The 18,945-nt window shown below is 40.1% G+C and overlaps 1 protein-coding gene across 1 annotated transcript in view; it reads right to left on the reverse strand.

Moving 5' to 3' along the window:
- Positions 1-18,945, reverse strand: part of NECAB2 (N-terminal EF-hand calcium binding protein 2) — a 303,651-nt gene that overhangs the window by 204,887 nt on the left and 79,819 nt on the right. The window contains exon 3 of the mRNA XM_032785742.2: positions 10,967-11,075. Coding sequence (XP_032641633.1) covers positions 10,967-11,075 — 109 coding nt within the window. The remainder of the gene's footprint in view (positions 1-10,966; positions 11,076-18,945) is intronic.

Here is an 18,945-nt window from a genome sequence, read left to right on the forward strand (position 1 = left end):
TTACAAGCAAAGTTGTTTCTGTAGAGCGAAGCATGCTTCCTCTACTAGTCTAAACCACTGGAGGAATACAATGGGCAAGATATACATGTTTCTTCTGCTCTTTGTCACAGTCCATTTATACCACGTACCTGAGTGCCTTAGCAACAGTATGAGCAGTGAAAGATGGATAAGGTTGGTTTCAGAGCCAAAACAAAGGCAAAGAACAGAGCAGAGATTATTAAAAAGTATCAGTAAAAGGCATAAAGGATGAGGAATCCCCTGCAGAAGCAGAGGGAAGTTGCTTATGGACACACAACTTTGTTCATCTGCTAGCCCATTGAAGATATGAATAGGGAACGGTTCTTTTAAAGAGATCTTGCTTGTCCTGGAACTCTAAATCTACTCTGAAAGCAAAATAGCACATAAAGATAGCAAAGTATTAAACACACTAAAAACCCACAAAAATAATGCTGCTGATTTTCCATAATCACGTTATACAAAGCAATTCTTTTAGCACATACCTATCACGCCACATCATTAACCTCTTAAATGACACTTTCTAGGCAAAGTAGTATTGAGAACAAGCCCCATTAATGTTTCAATGCTATTTTTGGATATCTCATTTTAGTTAAACACCTAAAGCCTCCCTGCAATGACAAGAACACATTTTGTTGGGGGATTGTTATCCTTTAAAAAATAACTTGCCAAGCTGTGGCATTTTCTAGCTGGGTACCCAAAGACAGTAGCACAGACTTCCTCTTGGGTCATTAAGTACTCCTCTTCCCCCTGCATTGTCATGTTCCTCTTCATTGTTCTCAGGTTAACCATCATCTTCCAAATGACCCTTTATCGTCTCAAGGAAGTCAAGAAACCAAACTAGATGTTCCTATTTGACTAAGTCAGTCCCCCGTGCCTACAAGAACTCTGGAAATGGAATCAGCATTTTATAATTTGGCTGGTAACAGCAATTATTAATATTCAGCAAGAACATAATTTTCTTAATCTAGCACTACTTTAGCTAGAAAGTAATTTAAGTCACAAGATCTTTAGAACTACACACTAAGCAAACATGATGAGGGAGTAAGAGAAAAGCGCACAGATAAAATGAAATACCAAAATAGCTTTGAAAATAAATTAACTTATCTTTTCAACCAGCAATTAATTTTAATTCAAATTGCCTTTAGACAGATAAAGTTAATATGCCCTATATTCCTATATGAAAGAAAATGCACAGTACTCATCTGATATTTCAGCCTTTGTCTTTTACTGTATAAAGCAATTTCCTTATAAGAAAAATCCCTGGTAAATATTATGTCTGACAATAAACCAATTCAAACCAATCATTTTGGAACATACCAGATGCCAGACAGAAGGTAAGATGCAGGAACAAGGGAGTAATACTTGTTGCAATGGCGATAACAATAAAGGGAACATTATTTATCATATTTAGCATTGTTCCCAATTACAAATGTTAGATGATTAAACGCTGTATTGCAGTGGTTGTCAAACTTTTGTACTAGTGACCTCTTTCACACAGCAAGCCGCTGAGTGCAACCCTCCTAATAAATATATAAAAAAAATATTTTTAATGTAACACCATTATAAATGCTGGAGGCAAAGCAGGGTTTAAGGTGGAGACTGACAGCTTGCGACCCCCCCCATGTAATAACCTCGCGACTCCCTGAGGGGTCCCAACCCCCAGTTTGAGAACCCCTGCTATACTGAACAGTATTATCCCAGAGGCCAGAGAATTTTCTATTTTGCAAGATTTAAAAAGCATGAGTTACCAAAATTCCTTATAGAAGGAACAGAAAAGGCATCCTGGACTGCCAGCTGGAGTCATCAGGGTTTCCTTGGTCCTTTTCTGTCAGCCTGGGTAGCGCCCTACTCTCATTGGTGTATCAAGGTCAGGCATGCATGATAAGTCTTTCAGATCTGTTAGCAGCCTAGGACATTGTTGATCTGCTTACAGATCCTAGTGGGGTTGAAGAATATTATCTGAGTGGTTTTTGTTCCTCCCTCATCTCCAAGGTGTTTTTTTGGTTTCTTGCTTTTGTAATGATACACCTGCCCAAAGAGATCTCATGTGAGATTCCACAGGATTCTCTTCTTAATTCTTCCGGTCCGATGGGAATGTATGGGACTTTGACATCATCAGCATGCAGACAATAGTCCATGTCTTATTTTCATGAGATCTGGATGACACAATTTCCTTGTTTTTTCTAGTGCCTTGCTGAGACTGGGATTTGAATAAGACCAAGGTGTAATCAAGACAAGACAGACGTCAGGAGAAAAGATCACTGTGACAGAGAGGGGGTGACTCCTGTCCCCACTGCTGAGTGACATCAATGCCCTTTATCCAGGAGCTGAAGTTTTACAGTACTCTAGGTTTCCCAAGTGATCTCAGATGACATGAAAAAAGTTTAAAAGCACTTTTCCTGGTCAGGTGACCATTTCCCTCAACTCCGGACCTGGCCATTGTCATACATACTTTTGTGATTCCTAATTTGGATTATTATATGGCCTACATGAGGTGACGCGCTTGGAAGTTAGATCTGGTACAAAACAGGAATATTGCTAGAGGAACAGCTCGTGCAAGGTGCCTATGATTCACCAGGAATGGAGGCTAACTCAGGTTAGAGAGATTAACTTTCCCCTCCTTATACACTCCATAGCAGTTGAGATTAGCTGGAGCATTTGTACTAACAAGCTACAGATTTAGACATCTAGGAGCTGGTGAGAAGGCACTCTCAGTGCTTGTGACATATATTCTTTTCCCTTGGTACTCTGACAATCTTTTGACCTTTGTGGAAAAATGCAGACTACAGGTGGAAGAAAGTTTTCAGCTGAAACTTTATTTCACCAAAAAATGCAGGTTCAGGTTGACCAAAACTTTTAGCAGTTTCTTGGCAAAAATCAATTGTTTCAATCAAAAACAAAGCTAAAAAAAAAATCTGAAAACATTTTGTTTCAACATATTAAAAATGAAATGTTTTGAGTTTTCAATTCAAAATGTTAGTTTATTTTGAAATTTACTTCCATTTTTATTCCAAACTTTTAAAAGCATTTTTAAAAGCTTGAAAACTATCCACACAACTCTAGAGCAGATTACATAAATTGCTTTTGCTTGAGGGAAGACTGGCACTAGTGAGCTAGGGACTGGAAACAAAGTTTCTGCCACTTAAAAAATGTTCTCTCTCTCAATTTTGGTAAATTTATATTGAATGCTAAAAATTAATAAATGTATGCTAAGATTTAACTTAGAACTATGATGAAAATTTGAAGCTTTTGCTTCAGCCAAGAATGCCAGATGTTAAACCAGCATGGCACTCTGAAAGTATCGTCCTTAAGGATTTCAATGACTAGATCAATGTGTTTGTACATACATATATGGTGGACATTTTTGCTGAACATTTTATAGATCTTTTTGTATTAAACTGTGATATTGCAGGCACCAGGAGTCCAACAGCTGCTAAGCAAACTACCACTAACAATGCAGGAATCTGAGACATCTAATTAGAACTCCTGGATATTCAGTATTCTGATGAAACTGTTCTTCAAAAGTTGAAAAAATAGTTAAAAAAATATCGCAGGCTGCCTATTTTCCATCCTTAGCTGAGGAGTAAAACAGAAAATGTTTAAAACTGACCTCTTTCTAATGCAATGCCCACTAGTTTAACTGTGGGTAAAAAAAGTAAAAGACATGACTCCCCATTATAACCCAAAGCGAGTTACAATACATGTAGCAGCTGGGGACTGTGCTAGAATCCAGACATCAGCCAAGCACACAGTGTGCTATAACTTGCATAGCCCAGTGTTCTATCGCGTGTTTCCTACGCTCACTACTGCATAACATTTAGCAGAGTTGCCCAGCTTTATTTCCTTTTAGTTTACAAGTAAAACATGCCCACACACAGTCCCTAAGTACATTGCCAATTAGTTAAAGTCACAAAAGCAAAATGCAGTGTAATCAAGCTCACCACTTCCACTAAGCAGCAACCCATAGCCAGATATTAAACTCCATACAGCAGCCTTACCTTTCCGCAAAGGCCAAGTGAAATTAAGAGCCACTGTGCAACACCATAAAACTTAGCAAATGTGGATTATTTCAGACCACAGGCAGAGCTTTCCTGAGTCCCACAACCTTGGTCGTGGACACCCTGACACGTATGGCCTCTCTGTTATATTGAGAAGGACTCTAGAGTCAGTGTCTCTGCTACTATGGCAGAGTAGTATCAGTCTGATTTTGGCTACAATACAGACTTTGAATGCGCTGTTCTTTTTATTTCCATGACTCCCATGCTATCCTTCACATTGGGATTTTAATTCTTTCTGAGGTGTATTACTACCCTACAAGACAATCCTAAAAGGTATTTTAGTATTTTTACTTCCTTTAGATAATTTTTTTTCAAACTACAGAAAACAAAACTTGGATTTGGTCTGAGTTCTGCAGTAAAAGTTCAGGTCAATTCTTACAATCTCTTAACCACTTTATCCAGCCCTACTAATTAAGGAAAATCCAATATTTTTATGGTGTAAAATTAAAAGTCTGATCCTTTAAGCCTTCAAACTACCGAACTTCCATTGGGTTGTGTTTCCAGTTAGCTTATGTCATGAACTGGAGCTCATTCACTACAAATAAGTTGCAGACACATATTGCTAATAATGCTTTGTCTATTTAAAAAAGAAAAGATTGATTAACTCAGTAGTTATTTTAGCAGTAAGATCCACAAAATTCCTTCAGCAAATTATACAACCGAGTCCACAAAGCTCCTCTGGTCTTTCTGCATTTCTCATCCTGAAGTGATTTACTGGGGCAAACAACTATGCAAACATTAGGGAACTGTATTACAAGAAGTCACTAATTGGTTTTGCTTGCAAACAAGCCTTCAGTAGGCCAACCCAAGACTGATTCTGAGATTTCTCTCTGATATTTTGGTGCTAGCATAGTTTACTAAGAATACAGACACTAACGGGGCATGAATGTGCAGCATTACTTTAAAACGTTCCACCAGCATATTAAAAACTGCTGACAGGATAGAAGCATAATGGAGGGGGCAGCCTTCTAAAGTGTATCATAAACATACTAACATACACATCAAAGCACTTACAAAAATATTAGCCGGTAAGCTGTAGTGGGTTTTTGATACTGATTCAATCTGAACCATAGAGTGTCACAAAAGAAACTCCTAAACCCTGGTATCAAAACGTTAACTATTCACCCACCTACATAGGTTAATATATTAGTGTACTACATTTCAGCTTCCAGAACCTGCATCTGCCTCAGGAAGATCCCACTTAACGCAGCATTAATGAACGATACTATTATTTTTAAAGCCTTACCATGAGCCTTTTTATTTTAAATAGGATTCCTTTTTCTCATCTTGTAATTTGGGCAGGCTTGTTATCCCTAGAGGAATTAAATTACATTGGAATGCGACTAAATGCTGGGTTTCATTTTAATTTTTTTTTAAGAGCATAAAACCTCAGTCTTTTGGAGACTAACTCCTCTTGGAAATGGAAAAGACAACTCCCTGCAGTGTTCTGCTGCCTTGTGCAGTGACTCTGGCTGGCAAAGTCACACCAAAAAAGCTGGTGCCAAGGAGTTGAGCACAGGTGTATTAATATCATGTATTGGCCCAGGATGATGCCTGTGCCAGATGCTTGTCATCAGAAAGTTCATAAACACTTCAAATCCCATCCAAGGAGAATGCAGTCAGAGAGTGTTAATGGACAGATGTCAACAACAGTCAAAAAGCTCTGAAATTACATATTCTGGGAAGAACACTTTGGAGGCAAATGAGTTTGTGATTTTAATTTGATAGCACAGCAGAGCCTATGAAAATTCAACTCTGAAAAGACAATTCTGCATTTTGTGGACCATAAAAACAGTAGATAAGAAGTGAGTTGAGCTCAAGTGGCCCAGGCAATGCCTTCAGTGACTTCTGGCCTTCACCATAAGACAACCATCTCTGGAAAGGAGCATGGCAGCTGTTCAGTACAGGTCTGTCTCATCTTACGCTGGGGTTACCTTCTGTAGTCAGCATGGAAAGCGAAAATCACCTATAGTCAACATTACATTGAGTGTAATGGCGGGAGGAATCACCCGCACTACACGAAGGGCCGGCTCTGGCTTTTTTGTCACTCAAAGCGCAAAAAAGGGGGGAAAAAAAACCGGCAGTCGGAGCAGCGAAGCAACAACAACAGGGTGCAGAGTGACCGGAACGGCAAACCAAAAAAACCCAAACAAACAAAAAAACAGGTGCAAACTTTCGGTGCCACTTACTTGGCAGTTCATGACTGCCTCCCCCAGCCGTGCTGGCGAGCCTCTGGGCGAGCAGCTGCTGCACTCTGGCTAGCGGGACTCCCTGCACTGCAGACATGCCCCGGGAGGCGGAGCAGCGCGCACCCTGGCTAGCTGGGGCGGGGGGGGAAGAAGGGAGTCAGCCAGGGCTTCTTTCAGCCGAGGCGCTCACCACTCAGCCCCTCCCGCTGTGCCGCCTGCCAGGAGGGCTCCGTGCCGCTCCCACCTGCAGGTGAATTGAAAGTCATCGGTCGGCAGGGAGGGAAGGATGCAGGCTGCTGGGCTTGCTACAGACGTGGCACCGGCTGGGGCAGACGAAGCGTGCAGCCCACTCCCAGCAGCGCACAGCCACTCCCCTCCACCATCCCCTACAGTGGTGCACTGAAAGTCGTCGGCGAAACAAACAAACAAAAAAACCCAGGCAGGCACAGTACTTAAATTTTTATTTTTCCCTCTTTTGTTTTCGCCGATGGTGTGAAGCTGAATTTGCACGTTACATGCGCGTAAGATGCGACAGACCTGTAGTGCACAACATACAACTTTAGTACAGAAAGTGAAGAATACAATCAGCTGAAACCAAAAGAGGGAAGTGGGGTAGGAAGAATGCAAATAGCTAAATTAGAGTTTGGCCATCAGGATCACCAACCCAATTCATGGTAAAAAAAATTCATAGGATCTTTAAAGACTACACATGCCTTTAATGACAGCATGCCTAGATTTCCTAAACTGAAACCTTTTCAAACAAATAAGGTTTGAAAACACAAAACTCATGAGTAACTTTACTTGCACGAGACATCAGTGGAGCTATTCTGCAGTTATACAGACAGGGTCTGAACTCCACTGCATCAATTCCCTTAGTTTTGCCATCGGTGAAATGGGGATATTAATACACACTTACCTACTTCATAGGGCTACTGCACAGTTTAAATCAATTATTTAATCTGAATTGGTGATTGCAGGAGCCAAATGCTGCCAAATACAAATCCAAACCCTGAATTCTATTTAAACTTCAATATCCACCCAGATGCAATTTCAAACCTGGTATCAAATTCAAGTGAACTAGCTTGCCAGAACCACCTACTGTTTTGATGAGATGGCTGCCTCCCTCCCAGCCTCCTTGCACAATTCTACCTTATATTTTCCAGAGAACAGACACTCACTAGAGATTCAAAGAGCTGGAACCTAAAGTCCCCGTAAATGCAGCATCTGTGGCCTGATAAGAATTCAGCTAATTTTCCGTTCTGCATCTCCTCCAGATTGCCTTCTGGCAATCAGGAAACTCAAAGTTCACCTAAGAAAGGGCAGGGATATTTCCAGATACAGCCAACCATCAGCATCCTTGGGAACCTGCACACTCAGGAGGCCTATGTGACTTTGTTCAACTTCACTGTCCTTCTCCTGCAGGATGGAGCCTCCTCTATAGATGTACAATATTAAGAGACCAAGATTTTCAAAAACAAGAGCCTAAAATTAAGCTCTGAAATCTATATGTAAGCACCTGCCTGAGTTCAGAAATGCTGAGATGCAGTAGCTCTACTTGAGGGCCTTTAAGTGGGACTCAGGTGGTCTGGTCCTCTGCACTGGGGGGAATGTTACCCTGCGGAAAGCGGTTTCTTTCAATGTTGTAGGATTTTATTTTATTTTTTTAAGTGCTGGAGTCATCAGTGCTGCGGCTTTAGGGTCATAGTGTAAGGGGAGCAATCATACTGAGATGAAATAGACACAGTTAAAGTGAAAGTGACATGGCAAGATTTAGTGCTGTAAAGACAAGATTACAGATGATGCCATCCTTTCTCTGTATAACAGCCAGATCCCACAAGGCTGTTCTAGATCTGATTTTGACAAATAGGGAGAAACTAGTTGAGAATTTGAAAGTGGAAGGCAGCTTGGGTGAAAGTGATCACGAAATGGTGAGTTCATGATTCTAAGGAATGGTAGGATTGAGAACAGCAAAATAAAGACAATGGATTTCAAGGTGGCAGACTTTAGCAAACTTGGGGAGCAGGTAGGTAAGATCCCATGGGGAGCAAGTCTAAAGGGAAAAACAACTGAAGACAGTTGGCAATTTTTCAGACAGACATTATTAAGGGCACAAGAGCAAACTATCCCACTGCGTAGGAAAGATAGGAAGCTTGGCAAGAGACCACCCTGGCTTAACCAGGAGATCTTCAATGATCTAAAAATAAAAAAAGAGTCCTACAAAAAGTGGAAACTGGGTCAAATTAAAAAGGATGAGCGTAAACAAATAACACACGTATGCAGGGACAAAATTAGAAAGACCAAGGCACAAAACGATATCAAACTATCTAGAGACATAAAGGGTAAGAAGAAAACATTCTACAAATACATTAGAAGCAAGAGGAAGGCCAAGGACAGGGTTACTCAATGAGGGTCGGAAAAATAACAGAAAATGTGGAAATAGTAGAGGTGCTTAATGACTTCTTTGGTTCAGTTTTCACCAAGAAGGTTGGTGGCGACTGGACGTCTAACATAGCGAATGCCAGTGAAAATGAGGTAAGATCAGAGGTGGCTAAAATAGGGAAAGAACAACGTTAAAAATTACTTGGACAAATTAGATGTCTTCAAGTCACCAGGACCTGATGAAATGAATCTTAGAATATTCAAGGAGCTGACTGAGCCATTAGCGATTATCTTTGAAAAGTTATGGAAGACAGGAGAGATTCCAGAAGGCTGGAAAAAGGGCAAATATAGTGTCCATCTATAAAAAGGGAAATAAGGACAACCCAGGGAATTATAGACCAGTCAGCTTAACTCCTATACCCAGAAAGATAATGGAGCAAATAATTAAGCAATCAATCTGCAAATGTCTAGAAGATAATAAGGGGATAAGTAACAGTCAGCATGGATTTGTCAAGATCAAATTGTGCCAAACCAACTTAATAGCTTTCTTTGACAAGGTAACAAGCCTTGTGGATGGGGAGAAGGGGTAGATGTGGTATATCTTGCCTTTAGTAAAGCTTTTGATACTGTCTCGCATGACCTTCTCATAAACAAAATAGGTAAATGCAATCTAGATGGAGCTACTATAGGGTGGGTGCAAAACTGGTTAGAAAACTGTTCCCAGAGAGTATTTATCAGTGGTTCACAGTCATGCTGGAAGGACATAACAAGTGGGGTCCTGCAGGGATCAGTTCTGGGTCTGTTCAGTATCTTCTTCAATGATTTAGATAATGGCATAGAGAGTACACGTATAAAGTCTAAAGACAATACCAAGCTGGGAGGGGTTGCAAGTGCTTTGCAGGATAGGATTATAATTCAAAATGATCTGGACAAACTGGAGAAATGGTCTGAAGTAAATAGGATGAAATTCAATAAGAACAAATGCAAAGTACTCCACTTAGGAGTACAATCAGTTGCACAGATACAACATGGGAAATGACTGCCGAGGAAGGAGCACTGTGGAAAGGGATCTGGGGGTCATAGTGGACCACAACCTAAATATGAGTCAACAGTGTAACACTGGGATGTGTGTACCAGGAGTGTAGTAAGCAAGACATGAGAAGTAATTCTTCCACTCTACTCTGCGCTGATTAGGCCTCAGCTGGAGTATTGTGTCCAGTTTTGGACACCACATTTCAGGAAGGATGTGGACAAATTGGAGAGAATCCAGAGAAGAGCAAGAAAAATGACTAAAGGTCTAGAAAACATGACCTATGAGGGAAGACCGAAATAACTGGGTTTCTTTAGTCTGGAAAAGAGAAGACAGAGGGGGCATGATAACAGTTTTCAACTATGTAAAAGGTTGTTACAAGGAGGAGAGAGAAGAATTGTTGTTCTTAACCTCTGAGGATAGGACAAGAAGCAGTGGGCTTAAACTGCAGCAAGAGAGGTTTAGGTTGGACATTAGGAAAAATTTCCTAACCGTCAGGCTGGTTAACCACTGGAATAAATTCCCTAGGGAGGTTCTGGAATCTCCATCATTGGGAATTTTTAAGAGTAGGTTAGACAAACACCTGTCAAGGATGGTCTAGATAATACTTAGTCTTGCCATGAGTTCAGGGGACTGGACTAGATGATCTCTCGAGGTCCCTTCCAGGTCTATGATTCTACCTACAACTGCATTAGAAACTCAGACAGATCAGGATAGCTAGATTAGATAGCATAGCGAAGCTTTCTAGAAGCAATGGAAAAATCATAAGGTTATCTGATTGTCCCTATTATTCAAAATGTATAAATTTCAAAGATCTTCATAAAAGAGACTAGTATCAGAGGGTAGCTGTGTTAGTCTAGATCTGTAAAAAGCAACAAAAACAGTCCTGTGGCACCTTATAGACTAACAGATGTATTGGAGCATAAGCTTTCGTGGGTGAATACCCACTTCGTCAGAGCGTCCGACGAGTGGGTATTCACCCACGAAAGCTTATGCTCCCATACATCTGTTAGTCTACAAGGTGCCACAGGACTCTTTGTTGCTTTATAAAAGAGACTGCTTCAGGAAGTGTGTTCAACTTATACCAGGAGAACAAGGATCCCTAATGCTCTTCACCCAGGGAGGTCAAACCCTGAAGAAATGAAGCCCATCTAGGCTGGCAGAGGAAATCCATCCCGGTGCATTTTGCACATGTCTAGATCTTTTAAGAAGCAAAACTTTAATAGCTGCACACCAAGAATCCTAAAATCTATGTCAGCGGGAAAGAAATCAACACAGATTCATATGCTTACCTGGTGTTGTCTGAGTCAATAGTATGAAAGAGCTGTTCAAGTTCTTCTTCATTTAGAGTCCCATCTGAAAAAAAAGCCTGGAACTCCTCCAAGGACAACTTCCCATCATCTGTGAATGGCAAGACATCAGTGTTAAGAATAAAAGATTAATGGAGGGAAAGCACAATCAAATGGAATACAAGGTCATGAGCTGCTTAAAGATACAGGGGGAAAATTCTTGGAATTTGAGTATCTGTCCTGTGAAGTATCCAACACCTTCACCAATACAGAGCTCCCTTGGTACATGGCTGTTTTTGGAACACAGGCTTTCAAACAGGAGGTATCTAAGAAGGCAGGACCAAATGTATTACAAAGACTGAGAAGAAAGTTGCCAAAGGCAGCCAGATATTTAATGGTTATGGTGCTGTGAGGCATGTGCAAATGCCAGAGCTACCAGGTTAAAGGGGAACTTATGATGGACAGCAGTGGAGCTAAGCTTGAAAGCAAATGCTGTATAAAAAAGGGAAACCTTATACCAGCATTAGAAAGAAGCAGCTCTATTTGAGGAAAATGTTCAGTTTATTGGTTTATATGCTTTAGACTTATCACAATGCAATACAGAACCGAAAGTCAGAAGATTCAAATACTTGGCAACCTCTTGAAGCCATTTCAGAGAACAGACTTCAATACAATTTTTATTTCATGCTCAAAAGAGTTTAGTTATAACCACTCTCTCATTTTCACAATACAGATCTTGAAATCAAAGTGCAGAAATAGCCATAAGAGAAAGGACAGTTTTGTAGTCTTTCCCAACCACGCCAGAACCAGGAAATACCAGAGACCTATCAAGCATGTTTTCAAGTTATCCAGAATGATGCATAGAACAAACAGGCTTGGATGGATACATCTGACAAAATATCAAAATTATGATTGGGTCAGATTTTCAAATGTACATATATGCATTAAGAGGGCTTTACAAATATCTGCATTTGCAAATCTCATCCACTATTATTATTTATCTGACACCAAATTATATGAGACAGGCTACAAAAAAGTTCACATACTAAGTCCCTGGCTTGGGGAGTTTAAAATCTAAGGCCTCAATCCTGCATGCTGCAGCACAGGTGGACTCCGGACCCTACCGGGAGCACCTGTGAAGTCAGGAGAGCTGTGAGAGCACACAGGGTACATCCACACAGAGTACCTTGCTGAATCTGGGCCTACGAGTCAAATTATGGCATTGGTAGCTGTCCCAAGGAAGAAGTGATGTGAAGCTGCAATTCCCCAGGGGTTAGAAGGACTGTGCAGGTTGCACCATCCTTTAGAAAATAGTTAGGCTTTTAATTCCCTGTTGCAATTGGATTAAGGAAAAAAGAAACTTGCAGAGTTCCTTCTGAAATGAAATCACACTGGGTTCAGGGACCCTTTTGTCTGTTCTATGTTTAAATAACGGAGGACATTCAGAGTTTACATGGTGCCTAGGAAAGCCCACAGAGTGTAATTAACAATGTACTTACTGTACACAGGACTAGCATTCACCTTCTCCAACCAGTTACATACTGTAGCTTATAGCTCAGGCCATAGATGCAACATAGCAATACATTTTAGTGTAGTTTCACTTGAGTTACCAACTGTTTGCACACACAGGACCTGTATCATCTTCATGTTGAAACATTTCTTCCAAAAGACCTTGAGGACATACCACGTGCATTGCTGGGCCATACCCATAGGCATCTGCCTTGCTGAACATCGGTTAGTAAATCTACAGATCAAGTGAAGGAGCTATAATACAGAAAAGTTTAAAATCCCCCCTTGACACTGACTTCAAAACACTGATTTTTGGACATCTAACTAGATGCCCTTTGGACCTAATCTTCAGAAGTACTAAGGTATCCTCAACTCCAGTTACCTTAATGGCAGCTGCAAATGATCAGCACTTCTGGAAATCTGGCTCCAGCTCGCAAGTTGGGGACCCAGAAACGTAGTCACCCCAAATCAGTGGCCATTTATGAAAATTTGGCTGAATATCTTTGAGTTGTACACTTACATGTGAGCCTGCTGCACTGACATGGGCTGGGTTAAGTGGAAGGGTAGAGCTGGGCATTTGCCAGCTTTGTTAATTGACTGAAGTATCAGATGCCAGACACCTAGAACAACCAATATTCTATTGTAATAGATCTAAACAATGTATCTGATTGTAGTGTTACTATAATATTTTGGGTTACTATTGTAAAATCCTGTTCTACCTATTTAAAAGTCTGTGAGGGAAGAGAGACAGACATGTGCAGTCATGTAAGGAAAGAAAAGTTGTAAGACCCCTCCCTCACATAACAAAGGTACAAGCCTAGCTGAAACAGAGATTCTCCCTCACTAAGCACTGTGACGTTACTTCCTATCTGTAGCAGGAAGCCTAATAGCGAGGGGCTGGGGAAAGCTCCTGTACAAAACGGCCTACAGTGAAGCAAGGATGGAGACACAATAGCTTTAAGAGATAACGTTTTAGTTATTCTATTCAAGTTCCCTGTTCAGTGCTAGAAGACAGCAACTAATAATGTAACTAATTGTTGTACCATAGTGCCTTGGGTGGAGGAATTACTGCAATTTACACACTATTTAAAAGCTCTTCCTTCCATAGCCCTAGATTTATAGACTGGAAATGCTGCCTAGGTTGAGATATGAGAATGTATCATTTATTATTTAATCAAATCAATTAAAACCCATGTTGCTTCTCTTTCAGGAAATGATGCTGGAGGACGAAGTTAGTTGACTCACCACATACACAGGTGAACACGCTCTGGCTTGAAAAAAATAAAGTGTAGGGCTGCTGAACTACATATGTGGGCTTCCAAGCGATAATGCAGTATGTATGGGCTGAAGCTAATTCATTTAGAAATGTAATTCATTTGGCATAAGGTATTTATTTTATTGGTGATTATAAAAAGATGGTGACAGGAGAAGGGACGTAAAAATCAATCTTGGGGTAAGCATTTATATTTGTAGGGCTCTATGGAGAATGGCTGCAATTAACTGGACAAATGCTGAATTCCCAATTTAGCTTTTATTCTGTCCTTACCCGAAACCTTCACTCATTTCAATGGGAGTGTTGCCCAAGTAACAACTATGGACTTGTTAATTAATAAACAGTTAATTTGGACTTTAACCTTTTTTTTTTTTTTTTTTTGCTGTCATGGGCTAAGCTGTAATTGTTCTATTTCCCATTCCATAAAGATCAGCAGAACAGGAGGTGAGCTCTAGATATTGGGAACGCTCGGCAGCAGTTAGACTTATTCTTGCCAATGAAAATATTAAAACCTGAATGAAAGTCTCAGCGGAAAAGGACTTTGTGCAGATGAATCATCATTGAAAATGGAAGTGTCCATGTTTCAAAGATGGACCATATAAACCAGCACTCTACCTCTTGGAGTATCAGGCTTGATCAATGGCCCAACTCATATGGTATCCTGTCTCCAACTCTCCCCAGGGCTGTATATTGCATAGGAAGATGCAAAATATCCATGGACGCCCCTAATTATTTAATACTATACTCAAGATGGAAGAGATAATTTCCTCCTGACCCCCACTGGTGATTAGTTTATTTCCAGAAGCATAGAGATAGATAACTTTTTTCTCCCAGCAAGTATAAACTGCAGATGCTGTTCTTATATGTAATGTCTAGTTTTTAAACTTACCAGGTGGTTGTTTGCCTCAATAATATCCCGCTGGACAAAGGTCAAGCAGAATCACCTTCCCACCAGAGCAATTTCAAGCAGCATTAGTGGGAAGGAAGCAAAGTAAAACTGGGCGCACATTATTATTTTAACCCATCAATGTCATTTACAGTTTACTTTCAATCAGCACATACAAAAAGCTATTTGGACTCAAGCTTACTTAAAAGCAGCTGTGATTTGCTTCAGCCAGTTTATGGTTTCCAAGAGAAGAATGTCTCATTTCACTTTTACTTGATTTCTTAAGTCACAAACTGTTTTTTTTCCCCACTGAAACTTAAGTGTCTAAATTCTAAGTGGTGCTATATTGCTTTCCTGATTTCTGATCCAAAGTTTCTGAAGCACGTGGCTAGGAACACAGGAGTTGGTAGCAATTTTTTGACAGTAGTTCACATCCCTTCAAATTCAGTGTTACTGGGTTATTTAAAGTGCTGCCTACCTGGTTGAGTATGTTTAGGGGGAAATCTGAGAGGGAGGACTAAACAATAGTTTAGCACAGCAGCAACTGCAAGTGACATTTTTATAATCGCCTATCATAACATAAGCATCTCCAAATATTTCTGAAGTGCAGAAGGTACATGTGGCGCTGTACAAAATAGGCATACAGATGGCCTGAGGATCCTGAGACAGGACACAGAGAGAGACCTAAAGGAAGGAGGAGCTGAGAGTTATTTTCCTTTGCTGTTTGTGGACCTCCCAGGAGAAGTGGGTCTTTAGGAGGGATTTGACAAGGAGAGGATGAAAAGCCTGGAACTAAACATTATTTAAAATCCTCACTCACCTCCAAATAACTACAATACAATAAAACACAAATCTGTCTAAAGCCCATGAAAAGAGGTCACTATTTAATGCAAACTTGAACACACATCCAAAAATATGCCAGGGAAGTGTTCCAGAGTAGCAAAAAAAAAAAATCCTTGAGCTATAGATCTATAATTGTAATACAGCCGTAGGTTGTATCTGGATAGAGCACAATAGACAAGAATGTCTGGAGAGAATGAGGAGCTGAGAGATAAGAGAAAGCAAGACCATCTAGGATTTGAAAGCTAAAATTAAAATGCTAGAAAATCCTGGCCAAAGAGGACCGGCCAACACAGTAATAATATCCTGCTTCTGCAGCTGGTACAAGTTAAGATAACAGTTGATGTATTCTGAAGATTTAGTACTCTAGTAACTGTCTTATCAAGAAAGTCATAGAAAAGCAAGTTGAACAAAGTAGAAATTTGCTGATATAAGAAGCTTGCCTCTAGTTACATGCTTCTGTGTGCAAGAGATACAGGCTCTCCAAATGAATTGTGATGTAATATATCAGAATGGTATCAGAAGTCTTAGAATTCCACTTAGCCTAAATTCTTCTCTGGAGAAGTTATTGTTTAGGGATATGGGACATTTTCACCTTTAAAATAAAGTTTCCATCTTTGATTAATATTGTGACAATTATATTTACATACAAAATCGACATTAAAGTAATTCTACGTTTTCATAGATTTTAAGACGATCAGGGACCATTTGTATCTAGATTGACCTTGTGCATAACACAGGCCATCGAATTTCCCCCGAAATGATTCCTGCATCTTTGGTTGCAAAGTTGAGCACCCAAAAGTTTAGAATTGGCAATATTAAAGCTGCTTGACTGGGAAATAATGTAACATTAGCAAGTTACCTAGTTTTCAATATTCTCTTTAGAAACAAAACAACTATTTTACTTACGCTTTGTCCCCCCCCTCAAAAAAAAATTCATCTCAGGCAAAGACCAAGACAATTTTAACCTAAAAAGTTTGCCGAAGTTATAAATAATTGAAAAGAGAGGGTCATAATAAGACAGTTTCAATATAGGTGTTACAGTTCCACCTCATCTTAAAATCTTGAGGAATCTATAGCAAATGTCTATTCATTATGGAGCATATGGTCAGAATTCTTATTTTCTTTAATGCGTCATGGAAATATGATGACAAGGCAATCCATAAGTCCTCCAAAAATTAGCAAAATTAATTGCAATTAAAAAATTAATCTTGATTAATGGCAGTTTTAATTGTGCTGTTAAAAATAGAATATCAGTTGAAATGTGTTACAAATGTTTTTGGATGTTTTCTACATTTTCAGATATATTTATTTCAATTACAGCACAGAATACAAAGTGTACAGTGCTCACTTTATATTATTTTTATTACAAATATTTGCACTGTAAAAACGATAAAAGAAATAGTATTTTTCAATTCACCTCATACAAGTACTGCAGTGTGATCTCTTTATTGTGAAAGTGCAATTTACAAATGTAGATTATTTTTGTTACATAACTAGACTAAAAAAATGTAAAAGTTTAGAGCCTAAAGTCCACTCAGTCCTACTTGTTCAGCCAATTGCTAAGACAAACAAGTTTGTTTACATTTACAGGAGATAGTGCTGCCCACTTCTTATTTACGTCACCTGAAAGTGAGAATAGGCATTTGCATGGCACTTTTGTAGCCAGCATTGCAGGGTATTTACGTGCAACATATGCTAAACATTCTTATGCCCCTTCATGCTTCGGCCCCCATTCCAGAGGGCATGCTTCCATGCTTATGGCGCTCATTAAAAATATGTTAATTAAATTTGTGACTGAACACCTTTGGGAGAATTTTATGTCTCCTGCTCTGTTTTACCTGCATTCTGTCATATATTTCATGCTTTAGCAGTCTCAGATGATGACCCAGCACATGTTGTTCGTTTTAAGAACACTTCCACTGCAGATTCGACAAAACGCAAAGAAGGTACCAATGTGAGATTTTTAAAGATAGCTACAGCACTTGACCCAAGGTTTAAGAACCTGAAGCGCCTTCCAAAATCTGAGAGGGACAAGGTGTGGAGCACTCTTTCAGAAGTCTTAAAGAGCAACACTCTGATGCAGAAACTTCAGAACCTGAAGCACAAAAAGAGAAACTCAACCTTCTGCTGGTGGCATCTGACTCTCATAATGAAAATGAACATGTGCTGGACATCAGCACAGACGGATGTCCTCTGGAATGGTGGCTGAAACATAAAGGGACATATGAATCTTAAGCATATCTGGCACACAAATATCTTATGATGCCAGCTACAACAGTGCCATCAGAACACTTGTTCTCACTTTCAGAAGTAGGCAGCATTATCTCCTGTAAAAGAGTCTTTCCTTTCTTGCTCTTAGCACAGCTTTTTGATGGTCCTTCCCGCCTCCCGTCTCTCACTCATCCAGACAGAGCTGTAGCCCCAAGAACATAAAATATCAAACTCTTTGCTATATTATTTTCTCTATTTCATAGTAAAGGTGTATGGAGGGCAGAGCTGCTTTCTGCTTCGTACTATACAGTATGCCACTGTACTAATGCAATAATTCTTTCTTCAGGATACATCCAACTGATTTTTCTGCCTGCCATGTACCAAATTACCTATCCCCAAGCATCTCTTTGAATGCCTGCAGCATGAGACATGGCTGTCACAGCTCAGGGCAACTGCACTTGTATTTCCCTCCCGGGACCCACCAAAGGCACCCCCTTTAGGCTCCTAGCTCATCACCTTTCTTGGGCAGATACCTACATCTCTCTCCCTCCTGATCAGGATTTTTCCAGGCTGTGCCATTCCCTACCTGCACTACGATGCTCCCAGAAAGCCAGACTACTGAAACGGCTGGTGGCTTTACTGTCTTTGTGAAGGCTTCTGAACAGAGTAGTCACCAGCAGTTGAGTTACCCCACAGCCCTTTCTAGACAAGCACATTTATTCTTAAGGTGAAAGCATTACAGGGAAAACACTAGAACCAATAAAAGAACACACATGCTAATAAGCTTACCAAAGATCACCTCACAACTCCAACAAGGGATCTAATAGGAGTCAGTCCTTCCAAGTCCACAAAGGGGTTTCTCTCTGTTTACAAATTCATGACAGACTTAACTCAGAACCACCACTCTATAAATGGGTCAGTTTTTCCTTTGTACAGCTTAGCCCTTTGGTCTTCAGACTCCAGGAACAGGTGATCAGCAGACAATGGTCCCCTCCTCTGGGCGTAGCTTCAAAAGGCTGGTTTCTACATAACAGGAACTGGGGTATTTGCATTCATCTCCCCTTAGAGATTCCCCAGGCAAACCGCTTGACACTGGTTGCCACAAAATCCATTCCTGGCTTGATCATTATTCTATATAGTCCTTTCAAATTCATAACACTTCCCAACAGTTACATCTCATCTCCCCGCTAGAGAGAAAGAGGTTACATACAACCCCAGCCCACAATTATATATGAACCATTCATTTAATACAAGGGACCC

Source organism: Chelonoidis abingdonii, chromosome 19 (assembly GCF_003597395.2).
Source record: "Chelonoidis abingdonii isolate Lonesome George chromosome 19, CheloAbing_2.0, whole genome shotgun sequence".
In the NCBI taxonomy this organism is placed as follows: domain Eukaryota; kingdom Metazoa; phylum Chordata; order Testudines; family Testudinidae; genus Chelonoidis; species Chelonoidis abingdonii.